At 46.5% G+C, this 21,125-nt stretch overlaps 1 protein-coding gene across 1 annotated transcript in view; it reads left to right on the top strand.

Annotated features, from left to right (window-relative positions):
* LOC115468419 (disks large homolog 2-like) overlaps nucleotides 1-21,125 on the top strand; it is a 216,709-nt gene that overhangs the window by 181,380 nt on the left and 14,204 nt on the right. Inside the window, exons 6-7 of the mRNA XM_030200104.1 lie at nucleotides 7,276-7,412; nucleotides 14,369-14,513. Coding sequence (XP_030055964.1) covers nucleotides 7,276-7,412; nucleotides 14,369-14,513 — 282 coding nt within the window. The remainder of the gene's footprint in view (nucleotides 1-7,275; nucleotides 7,413-14,368; nucleotides 14,514-21,125) is intronic.

Below are 21,125 nucleotides of genomic sequence, written 5' to 3'. Positions count from 1 at the left end.
TTCAACAATAAAAAGTAAGCAAAACCCCCACTTTTTCAGCACTAACATAGATCATAAATTGCATTGATGGTATATTTCCACCTCCTTTACAATAAAAATTTTCATCTGATGTCAAAAAAAATCATTTGCTTCAGCTGCATATTTATTTAGATTTTACTCACACCTTTTTCAGTAGTAGCTCAAGGTTAGTTACATTAAGGTACACTGGGTATTTCTCTGTCTCAGGAGGGCTCACAATCTAAGTTTGTACCTGAGGCACATATTAAATGACCACCTCCCTCTTCCAACTGAAGGTAGGGGGATGAGGAAGGGCCGCTAGACCACCGGGGGGGGGGGAGGGATTGACCTGCAGCCCACTGGGCCACCAGGGACATCTGAGGGGATGCTGGGGGGGGTTAGGGGGGCTGGAGACACACCAAATCTCCAGCTCCCCCCAAACTTTTGTCGGGGGGGGGGGGGGTTGGGGAGACCGGAGGTCTGCTGGACCTCCAGCCCCCATTTCGCTTGTCTTGGGGTGGGGGTACTTGGGGTCTGGTGGTCCCATGGACCTCCAGCCCCTATGTTTGACAGATCTGGGCTTTTGACAGCCCAGGCCTGCCAAGCAAGTGCTGAGGCACAATCCTCCCGCACTTTACCCTATGATCAGAGATAATAGCATGCATAAATTTGCATGCTATTATCTCTGATCATAGGGGTGGTAAAGCCCCACGCTGGTCCAACGCTATTTTTAGAGTGCTGTTTGGATCAGCACGGGGCTTTCGATCATCTGCCCATAAATATGGAGAATAGCATGATTTGATTGGATATTCAAGGAGCCTGCGCACAAGGGACTGCAAATTAAATTCTCGAACACTCTCAGTTTTTTAAATTCAGAGTTGAATATCTTTTACCAAAAGCCTTAGTGTATCCTTTTTCGGGTCATTCCTGCATGCTCAGGGCCATTTTTACAAGAAGGGTAAAATGGCTGATTTTTCCATTATTTATTTTATTGGGATTTATTAACCGCCTTTATGAAGAGATTCACCCAGGGCGGTGTACAGTAGGTACAGTTTTACATCAAACTTAACAATTTTGATAGCATAACAATAGTGAAATGTACAAGTAAAGACATAAATACAATGATAGAGGAAAACCTGAAAACAGCAAATTGAAACCTAATAATAAGACTACCATGAAACAGGATCAAAAATATACACATTTAACAGCACTGAAATTCAAATAACAGAGATATAATACGATGTAAGCATAATAGTGATGGAATATCTCATAAGCACACAATTAGAACATGCAAATAGCATTGCGATGATACTAATGCATTCCTATAATACAGCTTACCATATAGCTGAGGGGTCAAGTGCAGATGTATAGATGGGGACAAGATGCGTGGTACAGAGTCAGTTGGGTGGCTAAGCTCAAGGCAAGTTCTTTGTACAGTTAATCAAGATATAAGGAACTGATCTAAGTTACAGTGTGTGTAGCAAACTAGTCCATGTGCAGAATGAGTGTATAGTCAGTCACCCTATGTCTTAAAGGCTTGGGAGAAGAGCCAGGCCTTTATCTGGTTCCTGAAGTAGAGGTAGACTCGATTTATACTTAGCCCCTCTGGAAGTAAATTTCAGAACGTCGGGGGCTACTCCTGAGAAGGTTCGCTGGCGGGTATCACATTGTACAATTTTTTTTTGATGAGGGGACAGATAGCTGATCCTAGAGAGGATCTTAAGAGGTCTCAAAGGTGTGTAGAGGGCTAACGTATTCTTTAATGGCTGATTAAATAATAAGTTAGCTGACTTTCAAGGCCCATTTTGTCTGAGGGCCTTGAAAACCAAACTGTAGCCCTGTATGGTACTGGTAACCAGTGTAGCTTTTGCAGAAAGGGTGTAATGTGGTCACACCATTTGCAGTCTTCTATCGTTAGCAAAGAACATACCCACCATCCGCCCGCAGACCCACCCCAGCACAAAAAAATGAATATTATTTTTTAGCACATGGGTAGCACACACACATCCAAAAATTACCACAGGGCGCCTCAGCACGCCCCATGTAAGCCTTTTTTGCAGCAGTAAGCATGCATTAGTACTTACAGTAGCTATCTTCATGTTTACAGCGTTTCAAGGTCAGTGTTAAGTGGTTTAGATCCATCTTAACCAGGGCTTTTTTTGAGGGGGTATTTGGGGGTACTGAGTACCACCTCCTTTTCCATTGTCTGCTAAAATTGACCCATGGTACCCAAGTTTTAATGAAAGAGCTCAGGCTCTACACACAAATTCTGCCTTGTCGTAGATTCTGTGACTGGTTGCAGGGGGTCTGGCTATTGTGGGGTGGGTCCCTCAGTGATCACCCCACTACTACTACTACTACTTGACATTTCTAAAGCACTACCAGGGTTACGCAGCGCTGTACAATTTAACATAGAAGGACAGTCCCTGCTCTAGGAGCTTACAATCTAAAAGACAGGTGTACAATCTAAAACAAGTATAAAGTATAGAGTCCGTCTGATAGGAATACTATAATTCACAAAGGTTAGGTGCCGAAAGCAGCATTGAAGAGGTGAGTTTTAAGCAGAGATTTGAAAATGGGTAGGGAGGGGGCTTGGCGTAGGGGTTGAGGAAGATTGTTCCATGCAAAGGGTGAGGCAAGGCAGAATGAGCGGAGCCTGGAGTTGGCAGTGGTGGAGAAGGGAACTGAGAGGAGGGATTTGTCCTGTGAGCGGAGGTTACGGGTGGGAACGTAGGGAGAGATGAGGGAGGAGAGGCAGTGAGGAGCCGCAGACCGGGTGCATTTGTGGGTAAGGAGGAGAATCTTGAATTGTATGCGGTATCTGATCGGAAGCCAGTGAAGTGACTTGAGGAGAGAGGGGTCCCTCAGTGATCACCCCACCCCTGAAGGGTGGCCTGGCATTTGAGTACCAGCACCTTTTTCGTTAGAAAAAAATGCACTGTTGTTAACTGATCAGTCACAAAGAGATAGTGATTTTTATTTATCTTAAAAGGCCTTAGGAATGAGTGATCACCAGGATTCCACATTGTCGGCACCTTTGTTTAATGTCTATATTTAATCTTTGTGTTTAGTATTGGAGTATCTGGAAGTACAATACCACCTACAGACAAATGATGTTCAACTATTTTTTTCCTGTTGATTGAAATGTTCTATGCAGGGGCGTATCTGAAAGTCGGCGGTAGCAGGGGCCGAAGCCAGAGTGAGGGGGCACATTATAGCCCCCCCCCCCAGCCGCCACCGCCGCCATTTTCGACCCCCCCCCCCCCCCCCGCCGCCGTGGGTACCTTTACTGGTGGGGGACCCCAACCCCCACCAGCCGAAGTCCGCTTCCTCCTGCTGCTGCGAGGTTTTTTAAGTTCATCGGGATTCGTCCTCCGTCACTCTGTGCTGCTGTTCAAAGAAGCTGCTAGCTGAATGCAGTTTCGGACTGAGTCTGACGTCGCTGCTGCACGTTGTACGTGCAGGACGTCAGACTCATGTACAACGTGCAGCAGCGACGTCAGACTCAGTCCGAAACTGCATTCAGCTAGCAGCTTCTTTGAACAGCAGCACAGAGTGACGGAGGACGAATCCCGATGAACTTAAAAAACCTCACAGCGGCAGGAGGAAGCGGACCTCGGCTGGTGGGGGTTGGGGGTCCCCCACCAGCAAAGGTACCCACGGCGGCAGTAGGGGGGTCCAGGGCGAAATCTGCGGGGGCCCAGGCCCCTGTGGCCCCACGCAGATACGCCCCTGGTTCTATGTACCTTATATTGTAGGTTTATGTTCCACATTCAAAAGTATGGACTACTGCTAGGGGCAAAGGTGGTCCACCGAGGTGGAGGAACACTGGAAACCCACAGCAAATCACAAAGAGCAAGGAACAGTGAAAGCAGACAATGGCTCTTCAAAAACAAACCAGAAAGATGTCAAATGTTCACAATGTGCTTTTGGTTTGTTTTTATAGAGCCATTGTCCACTTCCCACTGTTCCTTCGTCTACTTCTAGAGGAACCATTTTGAATAATGGCGCTGGAAAGGGGAGGAGCGACTAGGGATTGCTCCTGTCTATTAAACCGCGATCACCTTGTAAAGTCCCGTAGGCTCCCATGGTTTAGGGGGTCCTTTGGGAAGAAGGGGTCTCGAGAGGGGGCTTTGGATCATCGGGGGTTGAATTTGAATAGGGTTTGTGATTGGGCAGCGGGGTTGTGATCAAGAGACTACAGGTGCTCTCATGGAGGATTTGATCAGAGGGGGGGGGGGTGCAGGTGCTACTCATGGGGTAGCTTTGATTAGAGGAATGTGGGTTCTACTTGGTGGAATGGAGGGACAGTACCATGATTCCTTTAAGATGTGGCCCGGAAGCATCAGGCCTCAGCTTGGCGGCCCGATGCTTCTGGGCCAATAGACTAAAACTGTATGTGAGGTGGTTTGCAGGCAGTGTTAGGCCTTTACCACGGTAGTCAGCATATGTGGTACAGAGATACTGCATGTTGGTAACTCCCACGGTAAATCAACATGTATTAAAACTCTCCTTTTAGTGCACCTTGATAACTCCCACCCCCCCCCCCCCCCCCCTGTATTTATTATCTGCTGAGGACAATTGCAATAACAAAATATAAATGTTTTTGAAATAGATATCCTGCCAGCCAGCAGCAGTCCCATTCCTCCGCCTTGAAAACGGTGCCTCTGTCCACAGCGCCAACCTGGGGTTTGGTTGCCGGGAAGAATAGCTAGTGATGTTAGGGGGTGGCTGGGTTTGGATATGGAGGGGTGTAATTTGTAAACAGTGGAGGGTGTTGGAGAGGTGCACCAATGTAGAACTGCCATTTTCCCTTTATTTCTCCTCTTCTGGCATTAGATGCAGTGGCAAATAACTGGGGTGCCTACACTATCTGCCACTGCATGTAACACAATGTCTGTGAGGAAGATGCATTAGGAGTGGCCTAGTGGTTAGGGTGGTGGAATTTGGTCCTGGGGAACTGAGGAACTGAGTTCGATTCCCACTTCAGGCACAGGCAGCTCCTTGTGACTCTGGGCAAGTCATTTAACCCTCCATTGCCCCATGTAAGCCGCATTGAGCCTGCCATGAGTAGGAAAGCGCAGGGTACAAATGTAACAAAAATAAAATAGATACTATTGGAGATTCTACATGGAATGTTGCTACTATTGGAGATTCTACATGGAATGTTGCTATTCCACTAGCAACGTTCCATGTAGAAGGCTGCGCCGGCTTCTATTTCTCTGAGTCTGACATCCTGCACGTACGTGCAGGACGTCAGACTCACAGAAGCAGAAGCCTGCGCGGCCACATTGGTGATCTGCAAGGGCCGACTTCTACATGGAATGTTGGAATAGCAACATTCCATGTAGAATCTCAAATAGTAGCAGCAGTGGAGGAGTGGCCTAGTGGTTAGGGTGGTGAACTTTGGTCCTGGGGAACTGAGGAACTGAGTTTGATTCCCACTTCAGGCACAGGCAGCTCCTTGTGACTCTGGGCAAGTCACTTAACCCTCCATTGCCCTGTGTAAGCCGCATTGAGCCTGCCATGAGTGGGAAAGCACGGGGTACAAATGTAACAAAAAAAAAAATTAAAGGGCCCTTTTACAAAGGCACATAAGGGCCTACACCAGGGGCATAGCCAGACCTTGGTGGAAGGGGGGGGCCAGAGCCCAAGGTGGGGGGACACTGTTTACCCGCCGCCGCTCGCCCGCCCCCTGCCCCGCCGCCGCATCAGGTACCTTGTTTATTTGCTGGCGGGGGTCCCCAATCCCCGCCTGAAGAGTCTTCACACCGGTCGACTCCGGCGCCTTCATTGTGTGATCATCTGTTCCTGATGCCTTACGTCCTGCACCGTGCATGTAGCTCCGTGCAGGATGTAAGGCGTCAGATACAGATGATCACACAACGAAGGCGCCGGAGTCGACCGGTGCTGAAGAAGAATCTTCAGCTGGCGGGGATTGGGGACCCCCGCCAGCAAACAAGGTACCTGATGCGGCGGGGGGAGGGTCAAATGTAGAGGGGGCCAGGGCGTAATCTGTGGGGGCCCATGCCCCCGAGGCCCCATGTAGCTATGCCCCTGGCCTACGCATATCCAGCACTCACCAAATCGGCATTACCGCCCGGCTACCGCATACCCCGGGCGGTAATTCTGAATTTGGCACATGCCGAAAAATACGCTTACCCAACAGTAAACGGCAGTGGGCGTGTGCTGCATGTCTACCACCCGGGTAGCACGTGAGACCTTACCGCTAAGTCAATGGGTGGCAGTAAGCTCTCAGGCCGAAAATGGACACACGCTGGTTTTTTATTTTGCCGCACGCTCATTTTCCGGCCCGTTTAAAAAAAAGGCCCTTTTCCCAGGATGCAGTTAAAAATTGGCCCAGCATGTGCTCAAAAAATGTGCTTGCACGGCCGCGGACCAATTGTGCCGCAGCTTAGTAAAAGGGCCCCTAAATGCAATTAAAGCACTGGGCTTTGGACTTCCCGCAATATAGGTTGACTTACTATCACATAGAGAATGCAAAACTGTCCCATGATCTTCCCATATACGGTGTACTTTTTTTAGGTACCAAAACTACTACTACTACTACTATTTAGCATTTCTATAGCGCTACAAGGCGTACGCAGCGCTGCACAAACATAGCAGTGCTGCACAAAACATCCCATTTATTTATTTATTTTGTAACCTTTGTACCCCGCATTTTCCCACTTATTAGCAGGCTCAGTGTGGCTTACAAGATACCATAATGGTGAGTTCCATATACGGTAGGCATTAAAGAAATACAGTTAGATAAAGGGTCAGGTAAGGTAGGGGTAAATAGGTACAATAAGGGATAAGGAAATAGGAATTAAATTGTCCATTGCAATGTAGGTATAGATGCGGCTTTTAAGTAGAACCAATTGAGTAGGCCTTGTAAAACAGGTCTTTAAAGTTCGTTTGAAGTTTTGATGGTCGTGCAGTGTTTTCACCCTCTTTGGTAATGTGTTCCACATTTGCGTACTTAAGTAAGAAAAATTGGATCCATAGGTTGATTTTGTATCTGAGACCAATACAGCTTGGATAGTAAAGGTTCAGGTAAGTACGTGATGAACTGATTCTATTTCTGGCTGGAAGATCTATTAAGACTTTACATCCTTGATACTTCTTTTAATTAGGCGTTAGTATACCATATTAGCATTTTGAAAAAGTGTATATTTTTCCAAACTTCATGGTTTTCTTGTTTCTCCTTTTTGTTTCAATACTCTGTTCGTCCTCTGATGGAGAGGTACATAAAAACTTTGCCTATTTCTGTTTTAGGTTTGGGATTTAGTATCGCAGGTGGGATAGGGAATCAGCACATCCTTGGAGATAACAGCATTTATGTTACCAAAATTATTGACGGGGGAGCAGCTCAGAAGGACGGACGGTTGCAAGTAGGAGATAGGCTTCTAATGGTGAGTATGGCAAACTGAACATTATTCCATTTACTGAACACGGGTTCCTTTTAGAAAGCGGTACTACCGATTAGCAGCGCACTGAATGCAAAGAAGACCATTCAATTTAGAGAATGACACACAGCAGCGGGTAATCACGGTAAACTGCAGTAATCCGCAGTAAAACCGCAGGAATGGGGAAAATTTTCAAAGTTTTACTGCGGGTGCAAAAAGAGGTTATTTCCCCGTCCCGCAGGAGCAATAATAACCCCTGCACCCATGGTACAACAGACGCCTACCCATGGGCGTAGTTTGGGGGGGTGAGGGGGCATTGCCCCCCCAAACGCAGGGCTGGTGCAACACTGCAGGCAGCTGTTCCCACCCTCAGCTCCTGGTCAGGCTTCCTCTTCATTCCTTACTGCCCCCCCCTCGCGCTTGCTTAGACCTTTTATTTTCCTCACAGCGACGGCAGTGAAGCACACAACACAGCGGGCTTGCCCCCAGCCTTTCCCTCACTCAGTGTCCCGCCTTCTTGCGATGATGTATTTCCTGTTTCCGTGAGGGCGGGACACTGTGTGAGGGAAGGGAAAGGCTGGAGGTGAGCCCGCTGTGTTGTGTGCTTCACTGCCGTCGCTGCAAGGAAAATAAAAGGTTTAAATGCGTGGGGGAGGGGGACAGGAAGGAACGTAGAGGAAGGCTGTCTGGGAGCTGAGAGAGGGCAGGGAGAATCGCTGGATTGGGAGGGGAGGGGGAGAGCAGAGATCGCTGGACGTGAAGAGGAGGGGAGGGCAGGGGAGAGGAGAATTTCTGGACGTGGAGAGGAGGACAGGGCAGGGGATAGGAGAATTTCTGGACATGGATGGATGGAGGGGAGGGCAGGGGAGAGAGCAAATTTGCTGGATATGGGTGGATGGAGGAGAGGGCAAGGGAGAGAGGAGAATTGCTGGACATGGATGGATGGAGGGGGCAGGGGAGAGATGCTGGACATGGATGGATGGAGGGGCAGGGGAGAGAAAAATTGCTGGATATGGATGGATGAATGGAGGGGCAGGGGAGAGACAAATTTGCTGGACATGGATGGATGGATGGATGAATGAAGGGGGCAGGGGAGAGAGCAAATTTGCTGGATATGGGTGGATGGAGGGGAGGGCAGGGAAGAGAGGAGAATTGCTGGACATGGATAGATTAATGGAGGGGGCAGGGGTGAGAGCAAATTTACTGGATATGGGTGGATAGAGGAGAGGGCAGGGAAGAATGGAGAGTTGCTGGACATGGATGGATGGATGGAGGGGAGGGAAGTCAGGAAGGAGATGCACATGGATGGAGGGGAGGGAAGAGAGGAGAAATGCTGGACATGGATGGAGTGGAGGGCAGAGAAGAGAGGAGAAATGTTGGACAAGGATGGAGGGAAAAAGAGCAACACCAGACTTTGTGGAGGGGGAGAGGGAGGGAAAGTGACACCAGACCCTGGAGGGAAGGAAGAAGGGAGGGAGAGAGAGTTACACGACCTTGCAAGGGGGAAGAGGAAGGAAGGGCATGGGGTATAGGGTCTTGGAAGCAAGGGAATGAAAGAGAGAAATGGATGGAGCTGGGGACTGAAAGGGTGATGAGATCCAGTGGAGGGTAGATGAGGGCTAAGGAAGTGGGTGAAAAAAGATAAGGGTTTAGGAGACTGGATATTAAGTGAGAGACAGAGGGAGCAATGGTAAAAGCTAGTAGGTAGATGAGAAGTGAAACAGACTAAGGTGAGAGAAAGGGTGATAAACACAAATAAGGGGGGTGGGGTTATGAAATGAAAGGCCACTGCCAGACAGATGTAGAGAAGGAAAGGACAAAGCCAAGAGGAGAGAGAAGAAATGGAAACGCCAACGTGGAAAAGAATTTAGAGAAGACTTACATGTAGAAAGTGGAAAAGAGATTGGGACCAGCCCAATTAGAAAAATAAAGTGCTCGGACAACAAAGGTAGAAAAGAAATATTTTTATTTAATACTTTTTAAGAACTGAGATGTACCTGCTTTGTGAAATGTAAGTCTTTTCTATTTTTGTATTTTGCAGAGTGCAGGAGAAAATACATTTCTGTTTCTCTTTTACCAGTGTTTACCTGGCTTTCTTGAGTTTTTTCTGTGGTTCCCTGTTTTGTATAGTGAGAAAAGAATTAAATGTGCTTGGAGTTGTAGAATGATTAGGAAAAATTAGTGCTCATTATTTCTTGTTATGTGAATGAATATTCCATCACTGTTTCATTATTGCTTGCCAGACCAGTCCAGTATTATTACATTTTAAGGGCATTTGTTTTAATTTGTGTATGCAGTCCTTACATGCACATGATTTTGCTTTTTAAAACCAAAGGTAAATCTTAAGGGTGGTTAAACAGCGAGGCTTCTGTGGATAGGGACAGAGTTCGCGGGGACGGGGGACAAACTTTGTCCCTGCGTTATTCTCTAATTCAATTCCCATGGGCTTCCTCACATCCAGGTCCTGATGATCAAAACTCCGGAACAGCGCCGAAGTTTACCGCCCCAACCGCGCCCTATAATGACTCCCTCATGATAGAAGCTAATAGTATGCAAATGATGTGCATGCTATTAGCTTCGATCATGAGGGACCAATTGGGTGGATGGTGCCCGATACATGCACTGAAGAGTTGTGTGTTAAGCATGGCTCCCTTGCGCATGTGCCAGAATACCTGGGTGTGGGGGGTGGGGGGGGAGAGAAGGAAGAGGGAGGCAGCACAGCTCTCCTGCGCATGTGCCGGAATATCTGGGTGGGGAGGAGAGGAGGAAGAGGGAGAACAGCACAGCTCTCCTGCGCATGTGCCAGACTAACTGGGTGGGGGGCAGAGGAGGAAGAGGGAGGAGAGCACAGCTGTCCTGCGCATGTGCCAGAATACCTGGGTGGGGGGGACAGGAGGAAGAGGGAGGAGAGCACAGCTTTCCTGTGCATGTGCCGGAATACCTGGGTGGGGGGTGGGGGAGAGAAGGAAGAGGGAGGACAGCACAGTGCTCCTGGGCATGTGCCAGAATACCTGGAGGGGGAGAGAAGGAAGAGGGAGGACAGCACAGCTCTCCTGCGCATGTGCCGGAATACCTGGGTGGGGGTGGGGGAGAGAAGGAAGAGGGAGGACAGCACAGCTCTCCTGGGCATGTGCCAGAATACCTGGAGGGGGAGAGAAGGAAGAGGGAGGAGAGCACAGCTGTCCTGCGCATGTGCCAGAATACCTGGGGCGGGGAGAGAAGGAAGAGGGAGGACAGCACAGCTCTCCTGCACATGTGCCGGAATACCTGGGTGGTCAGACTCAGAAACAGAACGAAGGAAGAAGAGGACCTCAGCTGACGGGGGTTGGGGTCCCCTGCCAGCAAAGGTAGGCAATGGCGGAGGAGGGTTGGCAGCAAGAGGGGGGTCGAGAGGGTCCTCAGCAGGGGGGGTCAAAGGGGGTGGCAGCGGTGGCGGCGGCGGGGGGGTCGGCAATGACGGGGTGGTAGCGGCGCCGGGGGGGAGCTAAAATGTGCCCCCTCACCTCGGACTCTGGACCCCCCTCCCGCCGAATTCTGGCTACGCCCCTGCTTACAATGTCAACATAATACGTAATGGAACATTTTAATAGACAGCGTAGGGTAAAAGCAAAGAACTAGTGTTCATACTTTGCCCCTCAAGCATAAAATATTATCTCCACTGATAAGGATAACTCTGCCCGTGGCAATATGATCTCTCTGAATACAGTGATTATTGTCTGCTTCCAGAGAACATCCCCCCTGCTAACCAGGGAAGCGGAGACCAATTTCTATGACATTCTTCACCTCATTTATTTACTGTTCACTTCAGAGGGCAAAACTGTAAAACTGCAGCTTGATTTTTTTTTCTTGAATTCACCTCACGTCATGTGTGATTATTTCACAATGTTATCTATATTGCTGTATTGTAATAGTACCTTCACTTCTTCTGCCTCTGCATGCATATCCTTATAGAGCAAATATGATATGGAATGAAAAAGCTAAAAGGCCGTTTTACTAAGGCACGCTTAAAAAAATGGCCTGCGCTGGTGTACGCTCGTGTACTGGAAGCGCGCAGGTCCATTTTTCAGAGTGCCCTGCAGAAAAGGCCTTTTTTATTGCCGAAAATGGAACTGCGGCAAAATAAAAATCGGCGCATGTCCATTTTGGGCCTGAGACCTTACTGTCACCCATTGACCTAGCGGTAAGGTCTCACGCGTTAACCGGGCGGTAATCTTCAGCGCGTACACTGCCGATTTACTGCCCAGTTAGCGCCACGCAGTAGAAAACAGAAATGATTTTCGGTTGCGCGTTTTGGACGCACATCAAAATTAGAATTACCGCCTGGGGCATGCGGTAGTTCTAATTTGTCGCACATTGTACACGTTAAGGCGCCTACATGTCTTAGTAAAAGGGCCCCTAAGCGTGTAACTTGCCGTGTCCTACTTTCTCACTGGGTTTGTGTCATGGGGAATCAAACTCGCCATCCATCATTCTATGCCATTTTATAGCCCACGTGCTTCCTGTCGCTCTGAACAACAAGCAGCTTTCACTTTCATGCTCCTAGGAATAAGTGAGGAAAAGGTGGGATCCTGTAGTGGCAGCAACCATTAAGTTCTGGGAATAACCACAGTGCTGATCCTAGATGATCTTTTATTGCTGCTGCGTCAATCTCATTGCCTTCTCCTCCAAGTGAATGTGAGTCTTTGCATAATGGACCAGACCTACCAAAGTTTTTTTTTTTTTTTTACATTTGGGGGATTAATCTGTAAGGAGCTGCGTAGTTTTTTGGCGATAGGCAGGCCCACATTTTTTTCATTCGGATTTAGGTGGAAACAGGGCCGTGCCTAGGGTCTCTGGCGCCCCCCTGCAGACTATCAGTTGCCCCCCCCCCCCCCCCCCCCCCCCCCCCCCCCCCCCCCCCCCCCCCGTGAAAATGATCGCTCACCACTTGCCACGCTGACAGGAATTGTCGGCAATATTCTTAGAAACAAATTACTATACATTGCAAAATAAGATATCAGATGTAAATTCTCAAAGTGGACATATTCCAAACACTAAAATGAAAATAAAATGATTTTTTTTTTTCGACCTTTGTTGTCTGGTGAATTTTCTTTTTCTGATCATGCTGGTCCAGTATCTGATTCTGCTGCTATCTGTCCTCTTAACTGCGTTTCCAGAGCTTCCTTTCCATTTATTTCTTTACTTTCCTCCTTTCTTCTTCATTTCTTGCTCTATATCCGCTGCCTCCTCCATTCATCCCTATCCAGCAATTCCCCTCTCTCCCTGAGCCCTGCAATTCATATCCATCCATGGCCATCTGTCCCCTGCCCCATCCATTCATCTCTATCCAGCAATTCCCCTCTCTCCCCTCCCATCCATGCTCCTCTCTGTAACCTGCCCTCCCGCTCCCATGTCCCAACTGCCCGCCGGCGCCCTCTTCTCCCCCCCCCCCCCCCAAGATCCCTTTCCTTTTTTTTTTCTTTTAAATTTACCTCTGTCCGGCAGCGCAGCATCAGTGAAGGAGGCGGCGCTCCCAACGTCTCTAGCCAGCCTTCCCTTCGCTCAGTGTCCTGCCTTCTTCTGACGTCATTTCCTTGAAGAAGGCGGAACACTGAGCGAAGGGAAGGCTGGCTAGAGACGTCGGGAGCGCCGCCTCCTTCACTGATGCTGTGCTGCCGGACGGAGGTAAATTAAAAAGGAAAGGGATCTTGGGGGGGGGGGGGAGAAGAGGGTGGGCAGTTGGGACATGGGAGCAGGAGGGCGAGGTAAGCATGGTGCGGCGGCGCCCCCCAGAGGACGGCACCCCCCTGCCGTGCTTACCTCGCTTACCGTGTCCACACGGCCCTGGGTGGAAAGTTATTAAGCAGTACTAAGGCTTTAAGTTGCGTTATTTGCCCCTTAATGTGACGTAAAGGGCCCTTATGTCAACTGACTTAAATTACCACAGCAATATTTATTTCACCGTGGGTGAAGTAGTAATGAGATGCAAAACATGACAAATGCACGTTTTTCATCTCATAATTATGCAAATACCGTAATATGATTTGTGGTAATACATCACAAGTCACGTTAGGGCCCAAAAAGGACAGTATAATAACCCCAGTTTTTGCTCGGGTTATTTCAACACCTGGGAGCATCAGGCAGGCTGATTCTCCTAGGCCAACTGAGCAGGGTCCCCCCAGCTTCTGCCCCTTCCCCAGCTGAAGCTCCCCAGCTTCCCAGCTCCCTTAGCTGAAGGTCCCTCCCCACATATTCCAAGCCCTCCTCCCCAACTCCTGAGGTAGCCCTCACCCTTCTAAGGGCTCCCTTTAGAACAGTGGTGGCCCAGGGGGTCTTTGGGCAAGAGTCCTGTCCAGTCCGTTGCTGGCTGCAAAATGGCACCCCTAGTGGTAGTCTCATACAACTATCACTAAGGGTCATATTTCCATATATGTGTTGTTGCTGCCGAAAGCTAGGTGGCACTTTCCAGAATTACCCCCTATGGAAGGAATTCAGTAAAGGTCACCCAATGTTGGGTGCATAATTTTAGGCATGGATTGCAGATCCATGCATAAACTATTTGACTAATTAGCCATTAACAATCAATTATTGGCATTAACAAGCGATAATTGGCAGTAATTTAGTAGTTGCATGCAGATGTACCTATTTCTCTATTCTATAACCTGCACGTCTAAATTATCTCCTGTGCGTTGAAGGGGAGGGCTAGGGGAGAGGCATGAGTGGGTTAGAGGCATTCCCATGATTTAGGCACACGGTTTATAGAATACCTGAATTTGTGTATTGTCGGTTAAGCACACAAATTCAGGTATTCTATTCAAATACCCAGTGTACCTGAATGTAACTCATCTTGATCTACTACTGAAAAAGGTGTGAGCAAAATCCAAATAAATAAAATGCGAGAAACAACCCCTGTGGAGTTCATAAGATTTGTGACTAAAGTGTGCTGTTTTCCCCATTCCGATTTGTTCTGGTTCTCCTTTCAGGTAAATAACTACAGTTTAGAAGAAGTATCCCATGAAGAGGCAGTAGCAATACTGAAAAACACCTCAGACGTAGTTTATCTAAAGGTCGGGAAGCCTACCACCATTTATATGACGGATCCGTATGGCCCACCTGACATTACCCATTGTAAGTGGTTTCCTATGCTTTGTTGAGCAAACAATAATCCTTTTGAAGGAATTCTGTCTTATAACAAATAGTTTTGATTTTACTGTTTTTCACATGTCACTCTATTCATGTGGTTTTAATACTCATGATTAAATATGAAATTTGAGACATTTAACATGTTAGGAGTAATTTTTCTAAAACATATTTGCACACGGATAATGGCTCTTAGAAAGCAGTGCTGGTGGATGCGTGTGTAGAACTACACATGCCATCAAGAGCACTACATGTGTATAGTTTGGGCAGAGAGGAGTTGCAATGTTTGAGTATATTTTATAAGATATCCCAAGAGTACTTTGTTAAATCTAGGCTTACCGGAGAAAAGCGAGGAAACTTCAGTCGATCGTGGACAATTTATTGGTAACGACTCGACACAGTACCGTGTTTCGGCTGGAAGCCTGCATCAGGTGTCTTTAGATAAAATGCAACAATCAATTGGTCAACGATCGTAGATGTATGAAAACGGAACAACATGGTCTTTAGAAAGACCTTTAAGTGGAAATGTGTGGATTCAAAATTGAGCTGGTTGGTACCCGATTTATTTTTCTGTTTGAAGCTGCGCCAGCTCAATTTTGAATTCACCCATTTTCCACTTAAATGTCTTTCTAAAGACCATGTTGTTCCGTTTTTTTACATCTACGGTCATTGACCAATTGATTGTTGTATTTTATCTAAAGACACCTGATGCAGGCTTCCAGCCGAAACACGGTACTGTGTCGAGTCGTTACCAATAAATTGTCCACAATCGACTGAAGTTTCCTCATTTTTCTCTGGTTAACCTGGTCTATTTCCCACTTCTTTGTGGTTACTGTTATTTCCTCGTGGGATCTTGGAGTTCCTCCGCCCCGGTGGACTCTCATTAAATCTAGGCTTAGCATGTGGCACCATGTTATGGGCCCTGTTTTCTAAGCCATGCTTTAGGCATGCTAACATTTTTAGCACACACTAAAAATTAGCACACGCTAATGCTAGAGCTCTAGCCTTGGTGCACGCTAAAAATGCTAGCGTACCTTAGTAAACAGGGCACTACATGTCTTCCATGATCAATATACAGGGCCCTGTTTACAAAGGTGCGCTAACATTTTAGCGCACACTAAAAATTAGCACATGCTAACCACGTAGGCGCCCATAATATGGGTGTCTACATGGTTAACGCATGCTAAAAAAACTCTAGTGTGCTTTTGTAAACAGGGCCCAATGACTTCTAACACCCGTAATAATTTAAACCTCTCTGTTCCATCATATGGAGGTTTATGTTCAAAGAAATACGTTACAACTCTGTTTTCATATCAAGCTTCTTAAATTTGGAACTCTTTACCAATTTTGGTGAAATCTCAACCATGTTATTTGATTTTTCATAAACATTGATGTAATACTGTTATATCATGTTAACTTTGTTCTATTTTACAAATGTGAGTGCCCAGTAGTTGAATTGTGATCCACTCCGAACCTAGAATAGATGTTGAGGGGACTATAATATTAACATTAAAATCTTTTGTTGCCACGCGTAAAGGCTAGACTCTAGCACATTTTAGTAAAAGGGCTCCTTACGCACTTATTTTCTGACTATAGAATCCATATAAAGACGTCTAACAGAGTAAAATTGCATTGTAAAAAATATATAAATAGATCAGACTATTAGGACCTGCAGGAAAGGTTTAAAGAGTGGCCTGATAATTCTGCTCAGTGCAGGAATAAGCACTGGAAAAATTTCCCCTGTTCTCTGACGTCCTTCCTCAATTGTGTAAAAAAAAAAATTAAGTCTAGTTTATTGTTGTGCTTTGAAGTTGTGCTAAGTACTTTTGATAAATCTGTTGATAGTATTTTATTTCATGAATGTTCTTTTTGCCTTTAGAAAGCAGGCACTCTTTTAAATATTTTCAGGCACCTTGTTATGAAGTTTATCTGGTATTTGGTGGAAAATTCAGCGGCATTATCCAGGTATATGGGTAGATTGTAAGCTCTTTGAGCAGGGACTGTCTTTCTTCTATGTTTGTGCAGCGCTGCGTATGCCTTCTAGCGCTATAGAAATGCTAAATAGTAGTAGTAGTAGTCTCTTGTAACCAGAGCTAATATTGTGATGTCATAATGCCTCAGGCCACCAATAAGAGCCAACCTCATCAGTGATGTCACAATGGCTTGATTGTCCTATACTTGGCCCACTTTTATTACATAGCTCTTTGAGCAGGGACTGTCTTTCTTCTATGTTTGTGCAGCGCTGCGTATGCCTTGTAGCGCTATAGAAATGCTAAATAGTAGTAGTAGTAGTAATAACCCAGGGAGGATTCACGGTGGCGCTGGGATTTAACCAGTTAGTGGAGGTATTCAGTCTGCTGCCTGGGTAAAGTTAGGACAGCAAAAAGGTTGTTCTAACTTTATCCAGATACCCGACTGAATATCACCAGTAACCAGAGAAGTTCCAGTGACCACTGCTGCTCCTTGTGATCTTGGGCAAGTCACTTAACCCTCCATTGCCTCAGGTACAAGCTTAGATTGTGAGAGTGGGCATAGAGGTTTGAAAAGTAATATGCGGCGCTGATCCTGTCGGGGTAGCTGAAAACGGGACTGTAGATCCTTGAGCATGAACTGTAGTCGGATGTACTTGAAGGGGTACTTGATAAGAGTACCTGGTGTCTACCATTGGCCCATATATTGATCCTTGCTGTGGGTAATATTGTTGCTGACTGTCTCGATTACCCCTTCTTCGACTGCCCCGTCTATGCGATCTTCCCCCTCTGCCCCTCCGACGGGTCTGCGCACTATAACCTCCATCTGAATTGTCATCTGGTAAAGGCGGTTAGCTTAGCAGAGTTTTAAAAAAGTTTGGACGGCTTCCTAAAGGAAAAGTCCATAGACCATTATTAAATTGGACTTGGGGAAAATCCACTATTTCTGGGAGAAGCAGCATAAAATGTTTTGCACTTTTGGGGGGGATCTTGCCAGGTATTTGTGACCTGGATTGGCCACTGTTGGAAACAGGATGCTGGGCTTGGACCTTTGGTTTTTCCCAGTATGGCAATACTTATGTAACACTCCAGTAATGTTGCAGATGTCGTAGAGTTCCTGCTTCAGAGTGACAAGAACAGCAGTAATTGTCAGTAGAGGCACTTAACTTTGCAGTTTTGACTGGGGTCCAGTGTGCTCTGTGCATGGTGAAAGGTCAACCGAACATGAGGATTTAAGTAGAGAGGGCCATATAAGTTTCCACTGATCTTCCGAGATGGGTTGTTTTAGTTCACTTGCAACAGGGATGGCATCCCACAGGTCTCCTCAAACTGCCAGCTTGAGTTAGGCTCCTCCCACATGTTCTAATCCCCTTCATACCTATTTTGAGCCAAATATGATTCAGAAGGTTAGAGAGATGGTTGCTCCCATGGATCCTAGTATTGGTTTAGCGTTTGTTGGTGCAGGAGAAACGCATAGAATTCTGCACAGTGGCTGGAGCATGTTAAAGGCTGCTGCTTTGTTGATGGCATAGAAGCCAGCTCTGTGTGTGCCAGTGGGTGCTGAACAGCCCCAGTATTAAGTAAGTTCCTTCATTGTGTCCGCAGAGGATTAATTTTGTTTTCTGTTTGGCACGCCCAGTTGAATTCTGTTTGAATTGTTGGCACCTACAGTTCATGAGGGGTTCTTAGAGGGGAGGGGACATTTTTCAACAGTGGCAGGCCAACCCTGATGGTCTACTTCATGAGGTGAACCGATGCAGGTCTTGCAAATGGAGCTGCTGCAGAAAGCAAGGTGAAGGTATTGGAGACAGCATCCTCTTCTGAAACATTGCAGTTGAAACTGCAGAGTCAGCCAGTAACCACTGAGTCTTTACTGGGCTCTGAGGAGGGTGTGGTGGAATATCAATAAGCAAATCATGATACAATTTCAGATAGTGACTTACCTTAAGATTAAATTTTAAAAACCATTCTTTTAACCGTATGGAGGCTGAGAAATCAGTAATTTTTTTTATATCCAGGATGGGACAGACATATCATGGACATTGATTGGACGTCTGGAATGCCCTCCCGAGGGAGATGGTGCAGGAAAAAATGGTGACAGAATTCAAGAGGTGTGGGATAAACACAGATGGATCTCTAATTAGAAAATGAATGGTATAAAAAACAAAATTTGAAGGGGATAAAAAACAAATTTAAATGGATGCATGTGTGTTTGCATGTTGAATGACGCTCAGATGTGTAAAACTAAGGCTGGTGCTGGGCAAGCTTGTATGGTCTGGGCCCCGTATATGGTAATCTGTTTAGGATGGGCTCGAGAGGGCTTTGAAGGAATCTCCAGTGATTTGAAACATGAGGACAGTGCCAGTTAGACTTTTATGGTCTGTGTCCTGCAAATGACAAGACGGATTTGGATAGGCTGGAGTGGGCTTCAAAGGCAACTTCAGTAGTTGGAACTTAAGGACAGGGCCAGGAGGACTTCTACGGTCTGTGGGCCAGATGCACTAAACTTAACAAGCCATTAATGAGCCATTAACGAGCAAGTAGTAAATCGTGGCATGTACTAAATGCTTCTCCGAGCCATTTAACGATCATGGTAGCAGCTAACAAAAACGGAATGCAGATGAGCAAACTAGTATTTTAATGTGTAGAAATCATATTGTAATGAGATGCACTATGATTTACCGATTGCCTAACCTTGAAAAATCTAACGGGAGGTCTGTACCTCTCGTTGGGGCTGCGCAGCCTCCAAAAACTTCTATAAATATAACCAAAAAAAAAATGGGGAAAAAAAACGTCCAAGTGCTCATCAGGGATGCTCTTTTTGGATGTCCTTCACTTATAATAATAAAAACCCACTCCAAAAAGGCGTCCTTTTTGGATGTCCTGCGCTCAAAACAACAACAACAACAACAACAACAAAAAGACGTCGTACTTCTTAATTTTTACTCTCGCTCTTCTGTTTTAAATCTTCCTTTGAGACATTTTTCCCTTCCTCATCGGCAGCTGAAGAGAGGGCTAATGGACGATTGTGAGGCCCCCCATGGCCTCTCTGCCAATCACAGCGCTTCTAGCTGACACCAGTGAGATCTAAACGCGCTGTGATTGGCTGACAGAGACCTGGAGGAGGAGCATAATCGAGCAACCTTGAAGAAAAGCCCGTCCTTGGCATGCGCAGAGCAGCCAGCATAACGCTTGGCTGCTCTGCGTATGCTCGACCGGCTGACTGGCCGACTGGTTTCCGAGGAAATAGAGAATGCAAGTAAACTACAACGAGCAGCTCATTTGCATTCCCTTTCCTTCATGCATAGCCGTTCCCTAACGATTCGCTATGGAATCGGTAAGGGAATGGCTCTTCTGAGGACTTTAGTGCATCTAGCCCTCAGTCCCAGAAATGCTAAAGAGAGACCGTGATCAAGTATTTTATATCACATTCATTGTTGATTTAACCATGACTTGATAATGAGTGTGACTGTTGGGCAGACGGGATGGACTGTTCAGGTCTTTATCTGCCGTCATTTACTATGTTACTATATCAATATTATAGAGGCCAAAATTTGGAAACTACCTTAACACAGGGAATATATTTCAGTAGCTTGTTGCATGTGGGAGGATGTCAGGCTCCCAAAGTCCTACAACAATCTCATATAATGCCCACAGCAAAGGCGGTCTGGAAGTGGGTCTGCCGTCATCATTTTTCTGGATGAATTACGCCATTTCAAGCAATTTGCAATAACCCACAATTCCCACCAGGAACTCTACACCGTAGATTTAGCCAATGGCAGCAGAGAGGACTGGTATACCTATATCATGTTTTGACGTCAGATGGAAGAACCAGGCCATTCGTGGAGCTTCAGGCCCAGTTCACATTTGATCAAAGTGATAGATTCCACTACTGGCAATTGAGACATTATATAAACAGCTTGCCCTGGGAATGCCTCACAGAAGATGTGCAGGAGGAGATTTCCTCAGCCTTTTCATTAAGGGCGCAGAGTAAAGTGTCTTTGACAATGCATCATAGACATTTAAGAGACACGACAGAAGAAATAGATTATGTGACACTGGCCCAGGCATGGACGGAGGAACTGCTAATGACCTTAATGCCTCAAGTACTACAGGAATACATTTATTCGACGCAAAAATCATCAAATGTGGTCCAATATTGTGAAATGGAATACAAATTTGCATTAAGAACTTACATTCCACCAAGGAGGGCCTTCCATATGGGAGTCTCTCCAGACGGTGCATGCCCCAAGTGCGGGATGCAGGGCGCGACGCTAGGGCACATGTTCTGGTCTTGCTCAAAAATACAAAGATTTTGGACCAGAGTAATACAAACGACATCCAATATGTGGGGCGCCACATGGAAGAAAGAGCCGCTGTTGTTGTTCGGAAGACCAAGAATAGTTCGACCAACTTTAGCAGGCTTCAAGGGATTTACTCATAGAGCCGTAATGACAGCGAAAAAACTTATTCTCACAGGGTGGATTACAAACAAAGAGCCGACCCTGCAGCAGTGGCGTGGATTATTAATGGATTACATGAAATTTGAAAAGAGACTATAGAGGAGAACGGAAATTCACAGACAAAGACTTCTATCGACTGTGGACCCCGTTTTGGCAGACAGTCCCCC

This window comes from Microcaecilia unicolor, chromosome 4 (genome assembly GCF_901765095.1).
Source record: "Microcaecilia unicolor chromosome 4, aMicUni1.1, whole genome shotgun sequence".
Taxonomy (NCBI): domain Eukaryota; kingdom Metazoa; phylum Chordata; class Amphibia; order Gymnophiona; family Siphonopidae; genus Microcaecilia; species Microcaecilia unicolor.
The sequence above is the reverse complement of the archived record's forward strand: the minus strand, read 5'-3'. Positions and strand labels throughout refer to the sequence as shown.